The 22,322-nt window shown below is 37.4% G+C and overlaps 1 protein-coding gene across 1 annotated transcript in view; it reads right to left on the bottom strand.

Annotated features, from left to right (window-relative positions):
- The window catches only part of LOC124795954 (dynein axonemal heavy chain 6), a 1,096,896-nt gene that overhangs the window by 759,245 nt on the left and 315,329 nt on the right, over window positions 1-22,322 (bottom strand). The window contains exon 21 of the mRNA XM_047260034.1: window positions 16,353-16,529. Coding sequence (XP_047115990.1) covers window positions 16,353-16,529 — 177 coding nt within the window. The remainder of the gene's footprint in view (window positions 1-16,352; window positions 16,530-22,322) is intronic.

Below are 22,322 nucleotides of genomic sequence, written 5' to 3'. Positions count from 1 at the left end.
GAAATACAATGTGGTGAAAATGATTTTGTGGTGAAGTTTAGGATATTAACTGATGTTTAACACAAGAAAAACAATGCTCAATATACCAAATCTTATTACAGATATTCTCAAAATAATAATAATAATAATAACAATAATAATAATAATAATTTTGATGTTACTGCATCACCACATGGGATTTATGCAATGGATTCAGTAAGTTTCAGTGCTTCATGTTCACCTTACATTTTATTTTGCACACTTTATGTTTGGTAGCAAACTTACAGAGTCTGATTACATGCTATTGATATAAAATTTGGTTCAAGACTGACTTATGGCGGTGTACAAATTGCCTCTATTTATATGATTTTAAAAATTACTGTCACTGTTGCATATTGAATTTTAACAATTAAATTTTTACATATATCTTCCCAAATTACATAGAAAATCACGTGGAATAACAGTGAATAATTTCATACAAAGACAGGAAAGAACCTGTTTCTATTAAACCTATGAATTACATATTTTATCAATATATTTTGTTAATTTTCATATGTTATTTTACTGACTTAAAGGAAAATTATCCTATAATTTTCTCGTGAACACAGTGATTAGTTTTATTGAATAAAAGTTCTAGATTCAATTAATTAAATTTTGTACAAGTAAGAATTTACATTTCTATATGGTTGTAATTACATTTCTATTAACTAACACCAATCAGAACATGAGCATATTTGACTTTGACTGAAGAATCATCGTGTCATATTTCTGTTAGAAGAACAAACAACTTCTGACTTAAAAAACATGAAAATAGATGTCTCTTGATGACTTGATGTATAGGAACTTTAATCATTAATTACTCCGTTATTGCAACAGCAGTTTTATTCCTACCATGTGCCTGTAGTTTGTGTTGTGTGTAAATTATGTTGATACATTAGTTTTTGATCCAATCTGTTTCCTTCATTTTATATACTGGTGAGGCCTGATGTAGACAATGTCAAAACAAAGTTGTTACACAAAGAATCTTCGGTGTATCCCAGTATTTGAATCCAGATGACCAGAAACATGTCTCCTGCATTCTATCTACTGGTGAGACACAATGTAGGCAATGTCAAGGCAACAGTTTAAATTGGTGTAAATCACTAATGTTACATATATGCCCTGTACAGGAGAGTGGAGATGAGACTGTAATAGGTTACAGAATCCCAAAAAGGGGTTGTCGTATTACATTCTTTTAAAAAAAACTCAAGTTGTACAGAGCTGATGGCTTTACGCATAGCTGGTTTGAATCATGCTTAACAAAATGAATGTAAAAAGATTGTGCTGAATAATTCAAACAGTGTTTTATGACTGGGGGGGGGGGGATATTACAAAGGGAATCCCAGAGGGTTCTATTTCGGGTCCACTACTATTCCTTATATATGTGAATGGCCTTCCACGTGACATGCAACAAGCAGAACTGGTATTTTTTGCAGACAATACTAGTGCAACAATTAATAGCATTAGAGACAAAGCAAGGGAAGAGTTGATTAATCGCATTTCCCAAAGAACTATAAAGTGGTTCTCATAAAATTTACGCTCCTTAAATTTTTAAGAAACAAACTACAGGGTGGTCCAAAAGTTCGGAAACTCCCTGATAAAATCCAAATGGAGTAGCAAACAAGGAAACAGAGTCCCTGCACATGAGGAACAGGAAGGGGGAAACTTTATAGGCTATGCTACCAACATGGTGGCCGTCTTGAAAGCCGCCATCTTGGATTCAACTCCAAAATATCAAATGGGAATGTGGTCATGTGACATATCAAACAGATTGAGAATTTCACCAGAAAAACAATGCTGTTGTTATTTTAAACATAGCTTTATTCATTCTTGTGTTATAGTCAATTACTTGCGGCAGCAGTGGAACGCTCAGCAGCATTAGTATGGCGTACTGAGAAGTCATAAAATGGAGTCTGAAACGGAGCAAAGTGACTATCCCATGCCTGATATGTTACATGTGTTTGACTGTTTGGTATCATTTACTCATGCTAACGTTTTAATCATTGTTTCCTTATTTACAGGTTACAAAATGTCCTTAACACATGAAGAACGCATTGAAATCATCTTGATATCAGGAAAAAGAAGCACACGGGTGATTGCTGAGGATTTCAACAGTCGTCACCCAACCAGGCAGCCCACCACTCACAGCACAGTTGCCAAGCTTTTGGCCAAATTCCGAGCAACAGGTTCTGTCGCAGATGAACCTAAGGCTGGAAGACCAAAATCTGCCACCGATGAAGCAACAACAGTGAGCGTGTTGGCATCATTTAGCAAGAGTCCGCAATGGAGTACTCGTCGCCTGTCATAAGAATGTGGGGTTAGCCATACGTCCATACTGCGAATTTAATCATAGCACAAATGGCACCCGTGCAAAATTCAGCTGCTCCAACACCTGAACGAGGATGACCCAGAACGTCAGGCACAGTTCGCAGAATAGGTGACACAGCAGTTGTGGATAAACCCATGTTTCCCCTATCAGGTGCTGTTCAGTGATGAAGCCAATTTCTTTATCAATGGTGAAGTGAACAAGCAGAATCACAGATACTGGTTCAACACAAATCCAAACTGGATTGATGCTTCCAAAACAGTCAACTTACAAAAAGTGATGGCCGGGTGTGGTGTGTGGGGTACCAAAGTCGTTGGACCATTTTTATTGATGGTACATTAACAGCCAACGGTTATCTGAGGTTATTGGATGAAGAAGTGTTTCCATCGTTGTTAACGGAGGACGAAACATTTCCGGAATTCTTCCAGCATGATGGAGCCCCACCACATTATGGGCACAATGTGCGAGCATGCCTGGATGTGCAGTTCCCTCAAAAGTGGATTGGTCGTAGGGGTGCTGTGGAGTGGCCACCATGTACACCAGATTTGACTCCTTTGGATTTTCATCTTTGGTGTCATGTCAAAGCACTGGTTTATTCTGTGCAAATACGGGATTTGCATCATCTAAAGCAGCGCATTGTTGATGCGTGTGGTCTAATTCAGCCAGATGTGTTGGTCAAAGTTCATCAGGACTGGGTTTGGAGGATAGCATTAACAATCCAACATAATGGACAACATATCGAGCCATTCCTTTGACTGTTGGTGGTCTCTCAGAACTGTGTAACATCGGCGTAATGTCTCTTCGGCACATAACACATGCTGCCACATGTTACTGGCTATAACAGGAGAATGAATAAAGCTATGTTTAAAATAACAATGGCATTGTTTTTCTGATGAAATTCTCTATCTGTTTGATATGTCACATGACCACATTCCCATTTGAAATTTTGGAATTGAATCCAAGATGGCGGCTTTCAAGATGGCCGCCATGTCAGTGGAATAGCCTATAAAGTTTCCCCCTTCCCGTTCCTCGTGTGTAGGGATTCTGTTTCCTTGTTTGCTACTCCATTTGAATTTTATGAGGGTGTTTCCAGACTTTTGGACCACCCTGTATATTCAGTTCTGTTCAACAGTCATACCAACACCTGATGTAGGAGATAGGGATCTTGACTGTGCAGTCACAATACATATGAGTTGCTCAGTTCCTAAATGTTCTTTATCCAATCAGCATAAATTTCGGTAATTAGTGAAAAACATATTTAACAATTCCTGTTGTATGTATAAACTTGAAATTTTCTCTGCATGTTTCTTAGTTATCTATTTTGTTATTAAAAAATCATAAAAATAACTTATTTCAAAATTTTGTTACAAATAAAAAGCTGTTGTATAAGGGACATTTTGGAACCAAAATACGGAGAAGAGACATTTTGGAAATAAAAACTTTGGATAAGAGACAGTTTGAAAAAGAAAACAGGTGAAAAATTATAAAAAGTGTTTGTTTAGTAAATGCATATAATTTAATTTTTGTGGAAACAATGTCTGTATGTATTTTTAAAAAAACTGAAATAATTTCTGGTTAAGTTAGGGAAATAGAAACATACATTTACCAGAAAATTATTAAAAAATATAATTACATTAAACCTACACACATCACAGAAAACATTTTAAAGTGTGCCTTAACGTTATTCATTTACTTTTTTAAATCTGGATTTGTCCTATTAACTGCTGTAAAGTAATTACAAGCCATTTTCATTGTCCATGTGTCCACTGGCGTTTTCATTTTCAGATTCTTCTTCAGGTCTATTCTGTACTGGGTGGAACATAATATTTTTGTAGAAGGCCACATCTTCATTTTGAGCCCAGTTTTCCTCAAAGTGAAGAGTCAGAAGCTTGTTGACATCTTTCACTTTCAGTTCTTTTACTGTTACTCCAGGTAGTACTAATGGTAGTTCGAAGTTTTGAACTTTAAATCAAGGTTTGAGTACTTTTTTCACCTTTCCGAGATTGGTGTTACACTAAGGTTCACTTGCAACAAGTACTTCACAGGTTGGCTCAATGCCTAGTGGTATAATAAATCTTTTAGCAGTCGAAAATTTAAAGTGCCAATTTCCAGGCTTATTTTGGTAATTTTCACATACCTTCTTCCAGTCAAAAATATTAAAGCTCTGAGTCATACTGAAAACAGTTCCACATTCCTTAAAGATTTAAATGTATTTCTCAGGCTTAGTAATTCCCTCTCAATTCAGGGAAATACACAATTAGGCAGCATATAAGAATGATGTGGTACAGGGAATACTAAAACAATGTCTTTAATATTTGGCGGCACTTTATTTACCAACTAGTATTGAAGCATAATCATCATTGAACTGTTCCGGTTTTATCCTCCACAACCATGGGAAAAAGCCTTACAGTGGTCACTCCTTCCAAGCAAGTACTTTTTAGCCTTGCTGATGCAATTTCATTTGAACCTTTTTTTAAGTCTGATTCTGTTCAGTGATATATAAAAACACGGCCTTTTGTCTGCTTATCTTTAGATGTACCTTGGCAGATACTAAAGTTAAATAGATAACACTGTCGACTATAGTAATCTGTCTGATCAGGGATTTTGGGTAAAACCAAGTTCTTTTGGCAGTCAAAGGATAGGGTAATTTCATTTTAATTTTCAGTTTTCAGTAAATTAAAGAATGTTTCTGCCCTCTTTTTGTGGAGATTGAAATCAATTTCAACCTATTTGTCCCTACTGTCTAATTTCAACAGAAACTGGATGCATTTGGAGCACGAGAGCCAACGCTTAAGTCATAATCTTTGACAAATATTTCATAAAAATATGAATATGGAATTTGAGGATCATTTTCTACTCTTTAATTGTAAGCCTTCTGAAACTTACTTATTGAAAGATGGCTCGAAAAATACTGTCCTGTAATTCTGGTGTTTCTGCAATAATGTTTTTTAAGTGGGCAGAATGACTTTACAGAATGCCTTTAAGCCTCAAACAGCTTAGACTTATTGTCTCCTCCTCTAATCTCAACAGCTAGATTTCTGGAGTGGAAATATTTCTTACAAACTCGTTGATTTCTTTTCTCACTAACACCAAGTACGCCACAAAAGGATTTCTTACATACCCAAACCAAAGAAGCATTTCCAGATTTGGTATGCGGGATTAGACAGTGATTCCAATTTTCAGTGATTTGTTTCCATTCATCTTCATTAGTTCTCCTCTGTTTAGGTCTTTCACTCACGATATATTTAAGTATATAGTTATCTTGCTAAATTTTATTCTTAGAAGAATAAAAACCTCCATGAAACTTATGAAGATCTTGCATTGTAAGCTGATTACAATTAAAAACTATATCAGAATGAAGGCACTGTGGTAGTCATGGCAAAGCCTTTGATGTGTAGAGCTTCTGCTTCTCTATTGTCTTTTTCCATTTATCTGGGTCCTTCATATGTTTCCTTCTTCTGCTCGTCTGGCATGGATGTTATCTTCGGTCCTTCCATAACCTGTTGTTCAGTAGTTTAAGGTTGTAGTTCCTTCATTGGTTAACCACAAAGTTTATCAACTTTTAGGCCTATGACAGTGCACTTTTAAAACAAGCTGCCCACTTTAAAGACAGAACACTTAAAACAGCCTAATTTCAATTATTGGTAAGAATTTTGACAATAAAAGCTAGAAAAACCACCAGAGTGAACACACAAAACAAGCATCAACTTCACAATGAACAAAAACATAACCTGTTGTCAACAGTAAACAAAACTTAGCTTCAACTGACCGCCTGTTCTACCACAACACGTTTCACTGGAAAAATACCCTACATAATAATATTAAATTACCCTATTCCTTAAAATGGTTGGTAGCTGCACTGTGTGTAAGAGCCACTTTCGAAAAAAAAAAAAAATGACGCACTGTTTATAAAAAAAGGCAAAGGATATAGATTGTTTTGTTACAAAAATTAACAGTAGATGAGTCAGCCATGCTGAATTGGATAAGGAACATTCTGAAACTAAATAGGCATATTTCAGGATGTTTTGAATGAAAAAAGTAGTTTAATATAATGAAAAAAATTGATGAATGCTATGCTCACAATAAGTCAATTTCCAAAAATAATGGATAACGAACGTTTTGGAAATGAGCGACTCATTTGACTGCTAATGAAATTCATAGTAAGTAATGCACCACAATTTGAGAAGAACAATGATATCCATACATACGAGTGGAAAAATGGCCTTTAGTACCCATTATTAAAGGAGTTAAATATGCACCAACAAAATTTTTTTATTATTTGCCCAATAACATAAAAGTCTGATAGATAGCAAAGCAAGTTTTACAGCTAACTTCATTTCTCCTAGACAACTTCTTCTATTCCACTGGCGAATTTTTATTAAAAAACTGGTAGCCTTTAAAAAAAAAAAAAGCTAGTCTTTATGTGTAGTTGCATGAGTAGGACTAAAGTAATAATGTGTTCATTAATGGTAACACTAGTCATGTATACATATCCTGTAAATGGACTCATTCCACATCATTTCAATAAAAGAATCTTTCAAAAGATCTCTGAAATATGTAAATAACTAACTAGTAGCAGACTGAACACTGTACAGTGTACTAACAGATTGATTTTAGGTAAAAAAAGATAAGTGTGAATGACCTGTCAGACAAAGTGGGAGTAAGAGAAGTGAGTGTGTGCAGAATGTTGAGACAGATGAAGATGAAAATGATTTACACCAGGTGAGTTCTGAGAATGTTGATGGATGCTCACAAAGAAACACAGAATCCAGCTTGCAATGATCTTTCAGAACAGTAAAAAAATTCTAGAAATGGCTTCCTTGCAAGAACTGTGATGAGGGAGATAACTTGATTTCATCACTTTGAACCATACGTGGAAAGTAATTAATAGAAAGGCTTCATGTAAAGTCTATAATGTAGAAGAAATTCCTAACTTTCCCTTCAGCAGGAAAAGAAAACAGCTATTGTGTCCTTTGATTTAGAAAGACTGTTGCTTATGGACATCATGGCACACAGAACCTCTGTAAGTTCTGAACTACTGCACCCCTTACACTGTTCCAAGTATGTTTGTCAAATAGCACAGCAGTGCAAGTCTCTACAGATATATGATGCATTAAGATGGAAGCAAAGACATTAGTTTGCAGCTCAACAACAACTGACTGCAGATAGAGATGTATGATACTAGTATTGCAGTTTGCAGTTCAGCAACAACCACTCACAACTCAAGAGGTATGTCATCAGTGGCAAACAACTGTGCAACACAGCACTGCAATGTCACTGAATACATTTTTGGGTCTACCTGTAGCTCCTCCATTTCCATGCTCAAATGATGGGTTTGCTCACTGGGCGATGTATCCATACTGACTAGAATGTCATTTAATGACTTTCAAGGTAAATGATACTGATCTTAAAATGTCACTCTTGTTGTCTTGATCACTGTAGGAAGCAATTTGTCATTTTCAGAAGTTATGCATTCCAGATGACAATATTTATCACTGTTCAAAACTGGTAATACCCTTTGACACTGTAATAATCACAAATTACATGCACAGTTGCCTTCAAACCAGAATTTAACCAGTATCAAAAATTGATATTTGGATTATATCAAGACCAGTTAGTAAACTTTAGAGAGATAAGCCATCACTGCAGCTTCACATGTGCAAATGAACAACACAAGCAATTATAAGCCCTATTTCTCATCAGAGACTGGGTTACACACTGTCCACTCGACAAAGACAGGTCTTCTCAGGCTTTACAGTTTCCACAAACAACTGGGAAGAAGTACTTCACACAGCCCAACATTTAGCATTCAGTCATGAATCTGTAAGTTACTGACAAACATGCCACAAAGCTCTGCATATGGCCAAAACTGATGGCACAGAAATGTGCATCTCAGATAATAGCAGTAGGAAATAGTAAGGTTTGCTCAACTATTCAGGTGATGAGCAACACAGGCAAACAACTTCTACACTCTGTTGTTCAAGATTGCGGTCATTCTCATCATACAATCCCAGTCACATTAGTTCCTCATTACATACTAACTTAATTCTATTAATTTCATGCCCTGACTATTTTATAAATAACCCATAGCACAATTATCCTCAGAAGAATGATATTTGATTTTCAATGTAAAAACTGTGGTCACATCAACAGCGCCTATCATTACTCTGCATCACACATGAGATGATCGCTGAACCACAGTGACTCTTGCATAGAACTGAAATGCTATACAACCAAGAATTAGGCAACCATCAGAAATTACTAATAGACTGATGAACTTACAACAATATCATTTGAAGTGGACATGAGAGATTTTACATTACTGACTAACTGAAATACATATTTACCTCTTGGACCTCCAATGTTCCAATCATATGATAAGAGAATTACAGATTTTGTGGACATGAGTTACAAATAATTCCCAGACATGTAAATGTTTAGCAGTCACAGTGCTCTGAGACAGGTACAAAGGCCACTCAAGTTATTGGTATTTTTCATATTTAGTGTTGTTACTATGCTAAGTATGGTATGTAAGAGGCACAAACAGCATGCAAGCACTGGAAAAAATACCTATGCAAAAGAAGTGGTTAAAATATGCTTCAAACGTTCTACAGTATCAAGTCACGTTCATTTTATTATGCAATCTGTATAACCAATAAAACCACATGAAAATCACTTTAGTGAGCCAACTGCCATTTTCAGCTCATCTTGTACGACCTGTTTCAAAAATACTGTTCCTCTGGATGTTTTGCCATTTTCAGAGTGGTGTGTATTGAGAGTTATAAGGTTATTTAGAATCATATTATTTTTCACTTCGGTAAAGTTTTCATTAAAAATATCACCTACTGAGTTGGTATCAGATACTTGTGCATCTTCTAGATTTATGCTAATAATTTCTTTTGTCATTGGTTTTGTGAGTGTTTCAAATCTGATGGTGTTCCATGAGACCTATATCTTACTCTTTGATTTGGAGATGAATTCATCATTACCCTTTTTTGGGATCTTTAATAACATTGTGGTATATCTTACTGTACTGTTTGATATAATTTGCATTTAAATTAGACAAGGTTTGATTTTTGTATGAATGTAGAACTTTTCTCTTGCATTTGAGATTTTTATACCAGTTACAATATTCTGTTTACAGCTGGTTTCAGTCTATAGTTCTCAGCTGGGCTACGTCAAAATAATACATGCATATGGCATTAAAGTTATTGAACAAGCAATTTACATATGTCTCAATGAACATTTTACCCATGGTTTTCATGTTAGTAAATAACAGAAGTTTAATTTTGTCATCACTAAGGTTCCTGCATGTACAGATTTTAATGGGTAGCCTTTTCTCTGAACATAATTCTATTGTTGACAACAGGGTCTCATGATCACTGTAGCCCATACATTATAAACTAGTATTGTACTGAGAGATGGTTTATTGAACAAAATTACGAACTAATGTTGTTTTAGTGTCCCTAGAGATTTTTGTTTATATGTCCACTGTGCTGATTAAATTTAAACTCTTTGTCATTCACAGTAATTCATTACCAGTAATCTCAGGGTTTCAGAAAATCAATTAAAATCACCATATATGGTATTCTTTTTTGTTGATTCTAAGATGCATAGCACTCTTTAAAGTTTAAACAAGAAATTCTCATAGTCTCCACCAGGGGAACTGTATACAGTTTAAATAATAAAGTGTATGTTAATAAGCTCAATAGGTAGTATTTTCCATTGTCAAACAGGAGGATTTTGGACTGACATGTAGTTTAAATTCTTCTTTGTAAAACTAGCTTTCCCTGCATATTTTAAATTGAGACCATAGAATGTATTCCAGTGCCCATGAGTTTAATTAATCATGTCAGTTTCTTTTTTTATTTTTATTTGTTTTAAAAAAGAAAAGAAGAAGGAAAGAAAAATGAAAATAAATGTGAGATTGCGATGAATCATTAACAATTGTTTTCTACTTCTTGGATGTGTCCAACACTTTCTATAGGTTGTGGACAGAGTTCACTTCCTTATTCCAATACACATAATTTGCACTTCTAATTCATTCTCAGTTATGCAAGGGTATAGACCCAGGTGGCAATTGCTATGTTGGTTTGTGTACCTGAACTCTTATTTAACATTTAAGAAATTCTAAGTAATTATTTTTGTAAAACAGTGAAAATAAATAAATGTGAGTTACAGAATATTCAGATATCCATGAGTTCAATTTACTATTTCTGTCAGGAGAGTGAGAAAGAGAGAGAGAGAGAAAACAAATTTGAGTGTAAGAAAGTCCACTTCCGGTGTAGAGCACAGTTTTTGCACCCACTTTCTCAATGGCTAATTAACACAAATGTCAATTATTGTTTTTAAGTTGTTATGATTGAGAATCAACATAGGGCTGCATCCATGGCTATAAGAATACATATTTATGTCACTCATGTTGCTGGCAAATCTTCTCTGTGACTGAGTGATATAACAGGTATTTCTTCTTTCTTCTTCAGATTTTGAGGGACCTTTTTACTGCTGTTTATGTTGCTTTATTTTTCAGAAAGTCAGCAGCTGTAACATGACAGGCACAGTGCAGCATAATTCCAGATGCAGGTAGGTTGGTTGGTTTGTGGGATTAAAGGGACCAGTCTGCTACGGTCATCGGTCCCATGCAGGTAGGCATAGTCCACAAGGAGATGGCCTCTTTGTGTGTGGCTGGGTTTTGGCCTGCATCAATCTGTTCTTTGAGCTCACAGACGTAATGCTTCGTGTCTGTGGCACACCAGTCACTCCCAAAACTGTTAAACATTTTTAATGCAATAGATCTAAGGAGGTAAAATAGTCCCCCATTCGGATCTCCGGGCGGGGACTACTCAAGAGGACGTCATTATCAGGAGAAAGAAAACTGGCGTTCTACGGATCGGAGCGTGGAATGTCAGATCCCTTAATCGGGCAGGTAGGTTAGAAAATTTAAAAAGGGAAATGGATAAGTTAAAGTTAGATATAGTGGGAATTAGTGAAGTTCGGTGGCAGGAGGAACAAGACTTCTGGTCAGGTGATTACAGGGTTATAAATACAAAATCAAATAAGGGTAATGCAGGAGTAGGTTTAATAAGGAATAAAAAAATAGGAGTGCGGGTTAGCTACTACAAACAGCATAGTGAACGCATTATTGTGGCCAAGATATACACAAAGCCCATGCCTACTACAGTAGTACAAGTTTATATGCCAACTAGCTCTGCAGATGATGAAGAAATAGATGAAATGTATGACGAGATAAAAGAAATTATTCAGGTAGTGAAGGGAGACGAAAATTTAATAGTCATGGGTGACTGGAATTCGTCAGTAGGAAAAGGGAGAGAAGGAAACATAGTAGGTGAATATGGGTTGGGGGGAAGAAATGAAAGAGGAAGCCGCCTTGTAGAATTTTGCACAGAGCATAACTTAATCATAGCTAACACGTGGTTCAAGAATCATAAAAGAAGGTTGTATACCTGGAAGAATCCTGGAGATACTAAAAGGTATCAGATAGATTATATAATGGTAAGACAGAGATTTAGGAACCAGGTTTTAAATTGTAACACATTTCCAGGGGCAGATGTGGATTCTGACCACAATCTATTGGTTATGAACTGCAGATTGAAACTGAAGAAACTGCAAAAAGGTGGGAATTTAAGGAGATGGGACCTGGATAAACTGAAAGAACCAGAGGTTGTAGAGAGTTTCAGGGAGAGCATAAGGGAACAATTGATGGGAATGGGGGAAAGAAATACAGTAGAAGAAGAATGGGTAGCTCTGAGAGATGAAGTAGTGAAGGCAGCAGACGATAAAGTAGGTAAAAAGGCGAGGGCTAATAGAAATCCTTGGGTAACAGAAGAAATATTGAATGTAATTGATGAAAGGAGAAAATATAAAAATGCAGTAAATGAAGCAGGCAAAAAGGAATACAAACGTCTCAAAAATGAGATCGACAGGAAGTGCAAAATGTCTAAGCAGGGATGGCTAGAGGACAAATGTAGGGATGTAGAGGCTTGTCTCACTAGGGGTAAGATAGATACTGCCTACAGGAAAATTAAAGAGACCTTTGGAGAGAAGAGAACCACTTGTATGAATATCAAGAGCTCAGATGGCAACCCAGTTCTAAGCAAAGAAGGGAAGGCAGAAAGGTGGAAGGAGTATATAGAGGGTTTATACACGGGCGATGTGCTTGAGGACAATATTATGGAAATGGAAGAGGATGTAGATGAAGACGAAATGGGAGATAAGATACTGCGTGAAGAGTTTGACAGAGCACTGAAAGACCTGAATCGAAACAAGGCCCCGGGAGTAGACAACATTCCATTAGAACTACTGATGGCCTTGGGAGAGCCAGTCATGACAAAACTCTACCATCTGGTGAGCAAGATGTATGAGACAGGCGAAATACCCTCAAACTTCAAGAAGAATATAATAATTCCAATCCCAAAGAAAGCAGCTGTTGACAGATGTGAAAATTACCGAACTATCAGTTTAATAAGTCACAGCTGCAAAATACTAATGCGAATTCTTTACAGACGAATGGAAAAACTGGTAGAAGCGGACCTCGGGGAAGATCAGTTTGGATTCCGTAGAAATGTTGGAACACGTGAGGCAATACTAACCTTACGACGTATCTTAGAAGAAAGATTAAGAAAAGGCAAACCTACGTTTCTAGCATTTATAGACTTAGAGAAAGCTTTTGACAATGTTAACTGGAATACTCTCTTTCAAATTCTGAAGGTGGCAGGTATAAAATACAGGGAGCGAAAGGTTATTTACAATTTGTACAGAAATCAGATGGCAGTTATAAGAGTCGAGGGGCATGAAAGGGAAGCAGTGGTTGGGAAAGGAGTGAGACAGGGTTGTAGCCTCTCCCCGATGTTATTCAATCTGTACATTGAGCAAGCAGTAAAGGAAGCAAAAGAAAAATTCGGAGCAGGTATTAAAATACATGGAGAAGGAGTAAAAACTTTGAGGTTCGCCGATGACATTGTAATTCTGTCAGAGACAGCAAAGGACTTGGAAGAGCAGTTGAACGGAATGGACAGTGTCTTGAAAGGAGGATATAAGATGAACATCAACAAAAGCAAAACGAGGATAATGGAATGTAGTCAAATTAAATCGGGTGATGCTGAGGGAATTAGATTAGGAAATGAGACACTTAAAGTAGTAAAGGAGTTTTGCTATTTAGGGAGTAAAATAACTGATGATGGTCGAAGTAGAGAGGATATAAAATGTAGACTGGCAATGGCAAGGAAATCGTTTCTGAAGAAGAGAAATTTGTTAACATCGAGTATAGATTTAAGTGTCAGGAAGTCGTTTCTGAAAGTATTTGTATGGAGTGTAGCCATGTATGGAAGTGAAACATGGACGATAACTAGTTTGGACAAGAAGAGAATAGAAGCTTTCAAAATGTGGTGCTACAGAAGAATGCTGAAGATAAGGTGGGTAGATCACGTAACTAATGAGGAGGTATTGAATAGGATTGAGGAGAAGAGAAGTTTGTGGCACAACTTGACTAGAAGAAGGGATCGGTTGGTAGGACAAGTTCTGAGGCATCAAGGGATCACCAATTTAGTATTGGAGGGCAGCGTGGAGGGTAAAAATCGTAGAGGGAGACCGAGAGATGAATACACTAAACAGATTCAGAAGGATGTAGGTTGCAGTAGGTACTGGGAGATGAAGAAGCTTGCACAGGATAGAGTAGCATGGAGAGCTGCATCAAACCAGTCTCAGGACTGAAGACCACAACAACAACAGATCTAAGGACTTCTAAAATTTCTTCACATGCTTGTGGATTCAGAAAAGTTTTCTATAGTGAATTTTTTCACACTCTAACTCTGAAATCCAAGACAGTAAATTCTTGTATGAGTTTGCAGAACCATAATATTTACATACAATGAATTTATAATGCTTATGATGATTTTCATGGAACATCACAAATGAAGAGAACTTTTAAATTAGTTTTGCAAACTTTCATATTTATAGCTCAAATGCTGAACTGTGAAGAATCTGTTGTTTCACTCACTAGGAAAATTCTGGTAAATGTAAATAATTTAGGAGTAAAGGAGACAACTCACCTAATAGCAGAGTTGTTGAGTCATTGGCAAGCACACAAAAAAGACAAGAAAACTTTGCTTGCTTTCGGAAATATATCCTTTCTTGAGCTGGAGTACAAATACACACACCTGCACACATGCAGGCACAAACCTGCACCCTCACATGGTGCCAGCTGGATACACAATGCAGCGATTACAGTTTGGCAGGTGGACCAAAGGGTCCAGGTTGTGTAAGGTGAGGTGTGTAGAGGGAAAGAGAGGTGGGCAGCAGAAAGACGTGTTGGGGGTAAGTAGCTAGTAGCTTCGAGAGGGAAATAGACTGTTTTCTGGTTAGGAATGTGGAAGGGAGAAAAGTAGAGGGTAGGATTGCAATAGATCATCTTCTGGAGCAGCCATTGAAATCAAGCATTCTGTGCTTAGCTGTGTGTTATGACACTGGGTGATAAACTCTGTTCTTACCCACAGATTGGCAGAGGCCGTTCAGTCTCATGTACAGCTGGTTTTTTGTCATACCAACACCACATGCTGTGCAGTGATTGCAAAAGAGTTGGTATATGCGAAGTCTGCTTTCACAAGCAGCCCTGCCACTGATGAGCCTTCAGCATAAATGGAGCAGGAAGTGCTGGGTTGGCGTATTGGGAAAGCCTTGAACCTTGCAAGAGGTTGGGAATGGGGGATTTATTACTGAAAGCTAGCAAGGTTTCCTTCCCTTTTGTGCGTGCCTGTTGATGACTCAGTGCTTCTGTTATTTGGTGAGTGGTCTCTACTTCTAAACTATTTACATTAAAATTTTAAAAAAATCATGTAGTAAGCCACAACCACAGTGTACTGATCACATTTTCATTTTTCCAGCCTTTTCTGTTTGCAGTTCAATTAATTTTCAGGAAGGAGGGCAAAAGTTCTTGTGCAATGGGAGAGTTGAATAGTTGCCTCATAGACACACAATGATGCCAACAAACTTTAAAATTAACCACACATTTTTAGTATGGCCATTATTATTAATTAACATTATTATTCCAGAATGAGATTTCCACTCAACAGTGGAGTGTGTGCTGATATGAAACTTCCTGGTGGATGAATACTGTGTGCCAGACTGAGACTCAAACTCGAGACCTCTGCGGGTAAGTGCTCTAGGAAATGAGCTGCTCAAGCATGCCTCACAACTTGTCCTCACATTTTCACTTCTGTCACAACTTCATCTCTTACCCTGCAGAGTGAATATTTCACTCTGTAAACATTCCCCAAGCTGTGGCTAAGCCATGTCTCCACACCATCCATTCTTCCATGAGTGCTAGTCTTGCAAGTTTCAAAGGAGAGCTTCATTGAAGTTTGGAAGGAAGAGATGATATACTGTCGGAAGTAAAGCTGTGAGGATGGGTCCTGAGTCATTCTTGGGTAGTTCAGTTGGTAGACACTTGCACAGGAAGGGCAAAGGTCCTGAGTTCATGTCTCAGTCTGGCACACAATTTTAATCTGCCAGAAGTTTCATAACATTACTATTATTTATTTTATGGCCAAAGGTACATTTTTTCTGGATTCACATATGTTATACCTGATAATATGTAGGGGAATGAACCACTACTACTCTTGTTTACATTGGCTGAATATCTTTGTCACTAAATGCCTACTTTTAGTCATTGTTAGGAACATATACTGGACCCAACATTAGATTTTTGTGCCTGTTTATCAATGAGAATTATACCAAGAATAAAATTAAAGGTAACTATCAAAATATAAGATAAAGTATAGATGCAGACTACAGGTTCTTTTCATATGCAAGTATTCTTGACTTTATCAAATAAGTGAACAATATTCAATGAAATTTCATATTTAAAATCAAAAAAATTATTGTAAACTAAGATATATGTTGCAATCCATCTGTGTTTTTTCAAAACTCTAAAAAGGAAAACATTCTTAACTACTTTTGGCTTAATAAACAACAGTAAAAATCAGAAGCAAACCTGTCCAAGAGCTACTCTCTCTCCTTCTGGTGATATCATTGCTACAATGTCAGTAGTCATTACTGTTGCAGCTGTTTCACCAGATTCTCCCTCCTTCTCGTGTACACCAAATTCCAGTTTTGCAATAGCATCAAAACATTTTCTTAAATGTGGCTGTACTGCAAATGGGTTTCTCGTCTGTCAAACAGTTCTATGTATAAGACTTACTGTACAAGGAAGGTTCAGAAATCACTATTATAAAATGTAAATTAAAAACTAAACAATAGTAAGACAAATTTATTTTAAGCTTCCTGATCTACATACACTAAGCTATAAGAAATGTAAAAGGAATTCAGACTGTAAAACAACTGTGGATGACAATATATTAAATCTGGTAATATAGGTGATGTAAAAATGAAGAAATTTGTTTATTTTGCTTATTTCCAGTTACTAATTAATTATAGAATTACTCAACAGGGGACCTTCATGCAGTACAAGAGTTACAAAATTTGTGCTGTGGTATTCCCTGCCCTGTTTAGAATGGGACTGATGCAAAAGCTAACATCGTAGGAAGAGAGCAGTCAAAAATACGGGCAATATTCTCAGGGGCCAATATATTCAGTGTGTAATGGCTGGCACATTAAAGGGAAATTCTTATTAGTTTATAATACAGCAGATATTTCAGTTACATGAATGCCAGCACATCTATAACTTACACTGTAGGAAATATTGCAACCAGGTACAAGTTTTGTTTGAATGGATTTTATTGTACCATTACTAGTTTCGGGTCTGAGCCCATCATCAAATGGTAGCATTGATTTCTTTGCAAGTTTTACATCTGTGTCTTCCTGAAAAGTTCTCCTTTATATAATACATAGATTTTCTTTTGCAATCCATACTGATCAATGAACTGAACTAAATACTTGATGGTGGATATCTGCCATCACTAGTTCTTTTCTCCTTCTCTACTTCTCTCCTCCCCTTTAACCCAAACCTCTTGGCTCACCTAGTAGCCCTACCCTGTTCCTGTTCACAAATCCCTTCACACTACCACAAGCTGCACTACATCTTCCCCCACACCATCCTGATGTTCCCTCTCCTTCTCACTGCATGCTTCCTCCTTACCTCACTGTCTAATTGCTCCTCCCACCACTTGCAATTACTACTCAGACCAGCCTCAGTAGTCAGAGACTGTGGTCATTTGTGTGTGAGTTGTGCATCTGTGATTGTGTATGTGTGTGTGTGTGTGTGTGTGTGTGTGTGTGTGTTTTCTTCTTCAGAAGAAGGCCTTTCAGTTGAAAGCTGAAACGTATAGCAGTTTTTTTGTTGTCCCTGCCTGCAATTCGGCATCTCCTCTATATGGTGAGTAGCAATCTATCCTTTCCATAGTATTGTTGTTATTCCACTCCAGAATTTCCATTGTTTGAGGATGTACTACCCTCTTTATAGTAAAAGATGAACTGGAGGATGTAAATGTAACAGAAACAATGGAAATATTACTGACTTTATACCTAACAGGTCAAAAGAAAGTAATTGAATATGTGAAAAAAGAAAAGAAGGACTTACATAATTTATGAAAAAATATAAAGAAATTCTCGCTGTGCAGCTTGGATTTATAGGTGGATATGCATCTAAAGACAAGTTACAAAACAGTAAACCATTCCTGAAAATGTTGTACCGTATTTCTCTATCTTTAAAGGGAGCCACAACTGTTGAAACTGCCAGCTGCGGTGGCTGAGCGGTTCTAGGCGCTGCAGTCCGGAACCGCGCGACTGCTACGGTCGCAGGTTCGAAGCCTGCCTCGGGCATGGATGTGTGTGATGTCCTTAGATTAGTTAGGTTTAAGTAGTTCTAAGTTCTAGGGGACTGATGACCTCAGATGTTAAGTCCCATAGTGCTCAGAGCCATTTGAACCATTTTGAACTGTTGAAACTGAGAAAATGTTGGAAAAGGCAGCCACTACAAGATCATACAGTGCATACAACAACTCTCTGTTAGCATTAAAAACCAAGTAGAGGAGTTCATTTAGTTTTCATTACCAGAACATTAAATCAAATTATAAAATGGATAGGCCAAATTGAATGGTACATTGTACAGCAATACTATGGAATTGATTGTGGGCTACTAGTAGGGGTCAGTTCATCCCAATTCATGACCATATCGAATCTTTTTGTTCAAGAAGTGGTGTGGTCTTATCAGTTTGAATCTCAGTCTATTAATCAAAGTGTTTTTGTATCTGCATTCAAAAGCGTAAGAAATGATATTTGAGAACTCATTATTATAAAAGGCTATTTTATATGTTGATCATCTGGTTATTGATTCTAACACAAGGTTTATGAACGTATTATTCTAATGTGGGAAGCACGATCGGGAGGAAATTACAGTTACCTTGTCTAAGTCTTCCTCTGGAAGGAAAGAGATTAAATTTTTGGTACATATTATACATGGCAAAGGAGCCTGAACTGATCCAGAGAGAACAACAGTGATTCTTAATTCACTTTAAGAATGCTAGACTTTTGTCAAAAATCTTTAACAGTGAACTACATAAACAATCTTTTATTGTGTGTCTATTGGAATAAAAGTCACCATAAAGCTGGGATGAGAACAAAAGTAATGACTTCCATGAGATTAAAGAGCACCTGATAAATGCCAAGGTATTTAAGCATCCCAGGATGAAATATTTCATATCTCCACTAAAATCTCAGGTTATGGTTTGGGATGCAAGGTCTTGCATGGAAAATCAGATAACAAAAAGGGAAACAACCCCGCAATGCATTTGCTAGTCATACTCTGAACTAAACAAACATAAATTTAATTATTCAGTGACAGAGAAAGAAGGTCTTGATACTAGTTGAGGATTCAAAAGACTTTGGTAGCTCCCAGCATGCAGAAATACTATCACGGAAACAGATAACAAGCAAGAACTTTTCTTATGAATAATAAAATTCTTCACTACCATCTAATGTGATGAATTTTATTTTGAAATCAAATGTGTAAAGGGATAAAAGAATGTCATACCTGATACCATATCCAATGTGCATGAGTTTATAGGGCCAGGAAACAAGTTCCAAATTCAATTTCTGAATGTGGGGTGTCATAACAAAAACTTATGAAATGTAATTATGAATGAGCAATTGACCTATTTTACATCAAATGTGATGATGCACTCTGTGCAGGAAATTTGTTTACCCAAGGATAAAAGCAATAAATGATTATTTCATTATGTGATATTATGCTGACAGAATCATACATAGAACATGAAGTGGAGGACTTGTGTACCTTGGCATGTAGTGCACACATTAATACAGTATATCCATCATCATGGTGAATACATTGGAATCAGGAAATGATTAAAACAATTAAATAACTACATTGCATTAAGAATATGAGGAGGATATTGTAATCCATTATTCAGTATTGTCTCTTTATGTGAAAACAGAAAAGCTGCTTCACTATTACTAAAATACAAAAAATATCCTTAAAGCTTTGTTGGATCTAGCAGTAGTAGCCCTGTGCAGCCCTTACCTAAGAGTATGGTTGGAATAATGTATATAATTGTAGTGCTTGAATCATTGTCGAAATAAGTGCATCTGCAAACATTAAAAGTAGCTACTGCCAGAGCACTTCCAGGTATCTGAAAAAAGACTATTTTTCTAACTTTAAAACATGCAAAATACTTCACACAATGGTAATCAGTTTAACAGTACATATTTCAAAAGACTCTTAAAAGCACATAATGTATGAAAAATACACCCAGAGCAACCCATCTCATGAGACATGAAAGAACTAGAACAACCCTGATGCACATATCATTTGTCTAGACATCCCTGATGAACTGATATGGTGCATGAATTTGAAAAAATAAACTTGAATGAAATTCAACATTTAAGATCTGAGTTAGTTCCTCTGGAAATCTTTGGAAATAATGTAGTATGAGAATTGCTGTTCACACAGTTGAAGTGGTCTAACACATGGAATGCAATGGAAAATCCAGGGTGGAACGTAACAATATTATGAAAAAGATAGTTGCTACTCACCACATAGCAGAGATGCTGAGTCACAGATAGACACAACAAAAAGACTGTAAGAAAATGAGCTTTTGGCCAACAAGGCCTTCATCAGAGTTAGAACATACACACAAACGCAATGCAAGTCACACCCACATCATCACAGTCTCTGGCTGCTGGGGCCACACTGTGAGCAGCTGCACATCGTGGGAGTTGCAACTGATTGGTGAGGGCAAGGAGGAGGCTGGGGTAGGGAGGGGGATGGATAGCAGGGTAGGGGTGGGGGAAGATACAGTGCTTTTTGTGGGAGCATACAAGGATAAGTGCAACAGGTCTACTAAAGAGATGACTTACACCATGCTTGTCCACCTATTCTGAAGTATTGTTGTGCGATGTGGGATCTGCATCACATGGGACTGACAGATGGCTTTGAAAAAGTTCAAAGTAGGGTGCCTCATTTTGTGTTACTGAGAAATAGGGGAGATAGTGCCACAGACATGATCGTGAACTGGAGTGACAATCATTAAAACAAAGGTGTTTTTCATTGTGATGGGATCTTATCAAGAAATTTCAATCACCACTTTTCTCCTCCAATTGCGAACACATTCTTTTGCCATCCACCTCACAGGGCAAAATGATCATCACAATAAAATAAGAGAAACCTTTAAGTGCTCATTTTTCCCATGTGCCATTCGATAGTGGAAAGGTAGAGAGACAGCTTGAAGGTGGTTCATTGAACCCTCTGCCAGGCATTTTATTGTGAATAGCAGAGTAATCATGTAGATGTAGATTTAGATTGCAGGGGGGGTTCCCACCTCTGCAAAACAGAAAAGCTGGTGTTGGTGGGAAGGAACCAGATGGCATAGGCTGTGAAGCAGTCATTGAAATGAAGAATGTCATGTTGGGTGGTATGCTAAGCAATGGGGTGGTTCAGCCATTTCTTGACTGTAGTTTGTTAGTGGCCATTAATGCACATAGACAGCTAGTTAGTTTTCATGCCCATGTAGAATGCAGCATTGTGGTTGCAGCTTAGCTTGTAGATTACGTGATTGGTTTCACAGATAGCCCTGCCTTTGATGGGATAGGTGATGCTTGTGCCCTGACTGGAGTAGATGGTGGTCGGAGGATATATGAAACAGGTCTTGAATCTAGGCCTATTACAGCAATATGAACCATGAGGCAAGGGGTTGGGAGCAGGAGTTGTGTATGGATGGATGAGGATATTGTGTACACTTGGTGGGCAGTGGAAAACCACTGTGGGAGGGGTAGGAAGGATACTGGGTAGAACGTTCTTCATTTCAGAGGACAGTGAGAGGTAGTCAAAACCGTGGCAGATAATGTGATTTAGTTGCTCCAGTTCTGGGCAGTACTAAGTCATGAGGGGAATGCTCCTCTTTGGCCAGATGGTGGAACTTTTGGAGGTGGTGGGTAACCAAAGAGATAAGGCACGGGAGATGTGTTTTTGTACAAGTTTGGGAGGGTAATTATAGTCTTTGAAGGCTTCAGTGGGACACTCAGTTTATTTTGAGAGGGATTGCTCATCACTACAGATGCACTGGACGCAGGTGGCTAGGCTGTATGGAAGTGACTTCCTTGTATGGAATGGGTGGCAGCTGTCACAGTGGAGGTATTGCTGGTGGTTGGTAGGTTTGACATGGACAGAGGTACTAACGTAGCAATCTATGAAGTGGAGGTCAACATCAAGTAAGGAGGCTAGCTGGATTGAGTAGGACAAAGTGAAGTGAGTGGGGCAGAAAGTGTTAAAGTTATGGAGGAATGTGGATAGGGTGCCCTCACCCTTGATCCAGATCATGAAGATGTCATCAATGAATCTGAACCAGATGGTGAGTTCGGGATTCTAGCTGTTTAGGAAGGATTCCTCTAGATAGCTGATGAATAGGTTGGCATAGGATGGTGCCATGTGAGTGGCCATAGCTGTACCCTGGATTTGTTTATAGGTAATGCCTTCAAAGAAGAAGTAATT

The sequence above is a fragment of the Schistocerca piceifrons genome, chromosome 4 (genome assembly GCF_021461385.2).
Source record: "Schistocerca piceifrons isolate TAMUIC-IGC-003096 chromosome 4, iqSchPice1.1, whole genome shotgun sequence".
NCBI lineage: Eukaryota > Metazoa > Arthropoda > Insecta > Orthoptera > Acrididae > Schistocerca > Schistocerca piceifrons.
This window is presented reverse-complemented; position numbering and strand designations above follow the sequence as displayed.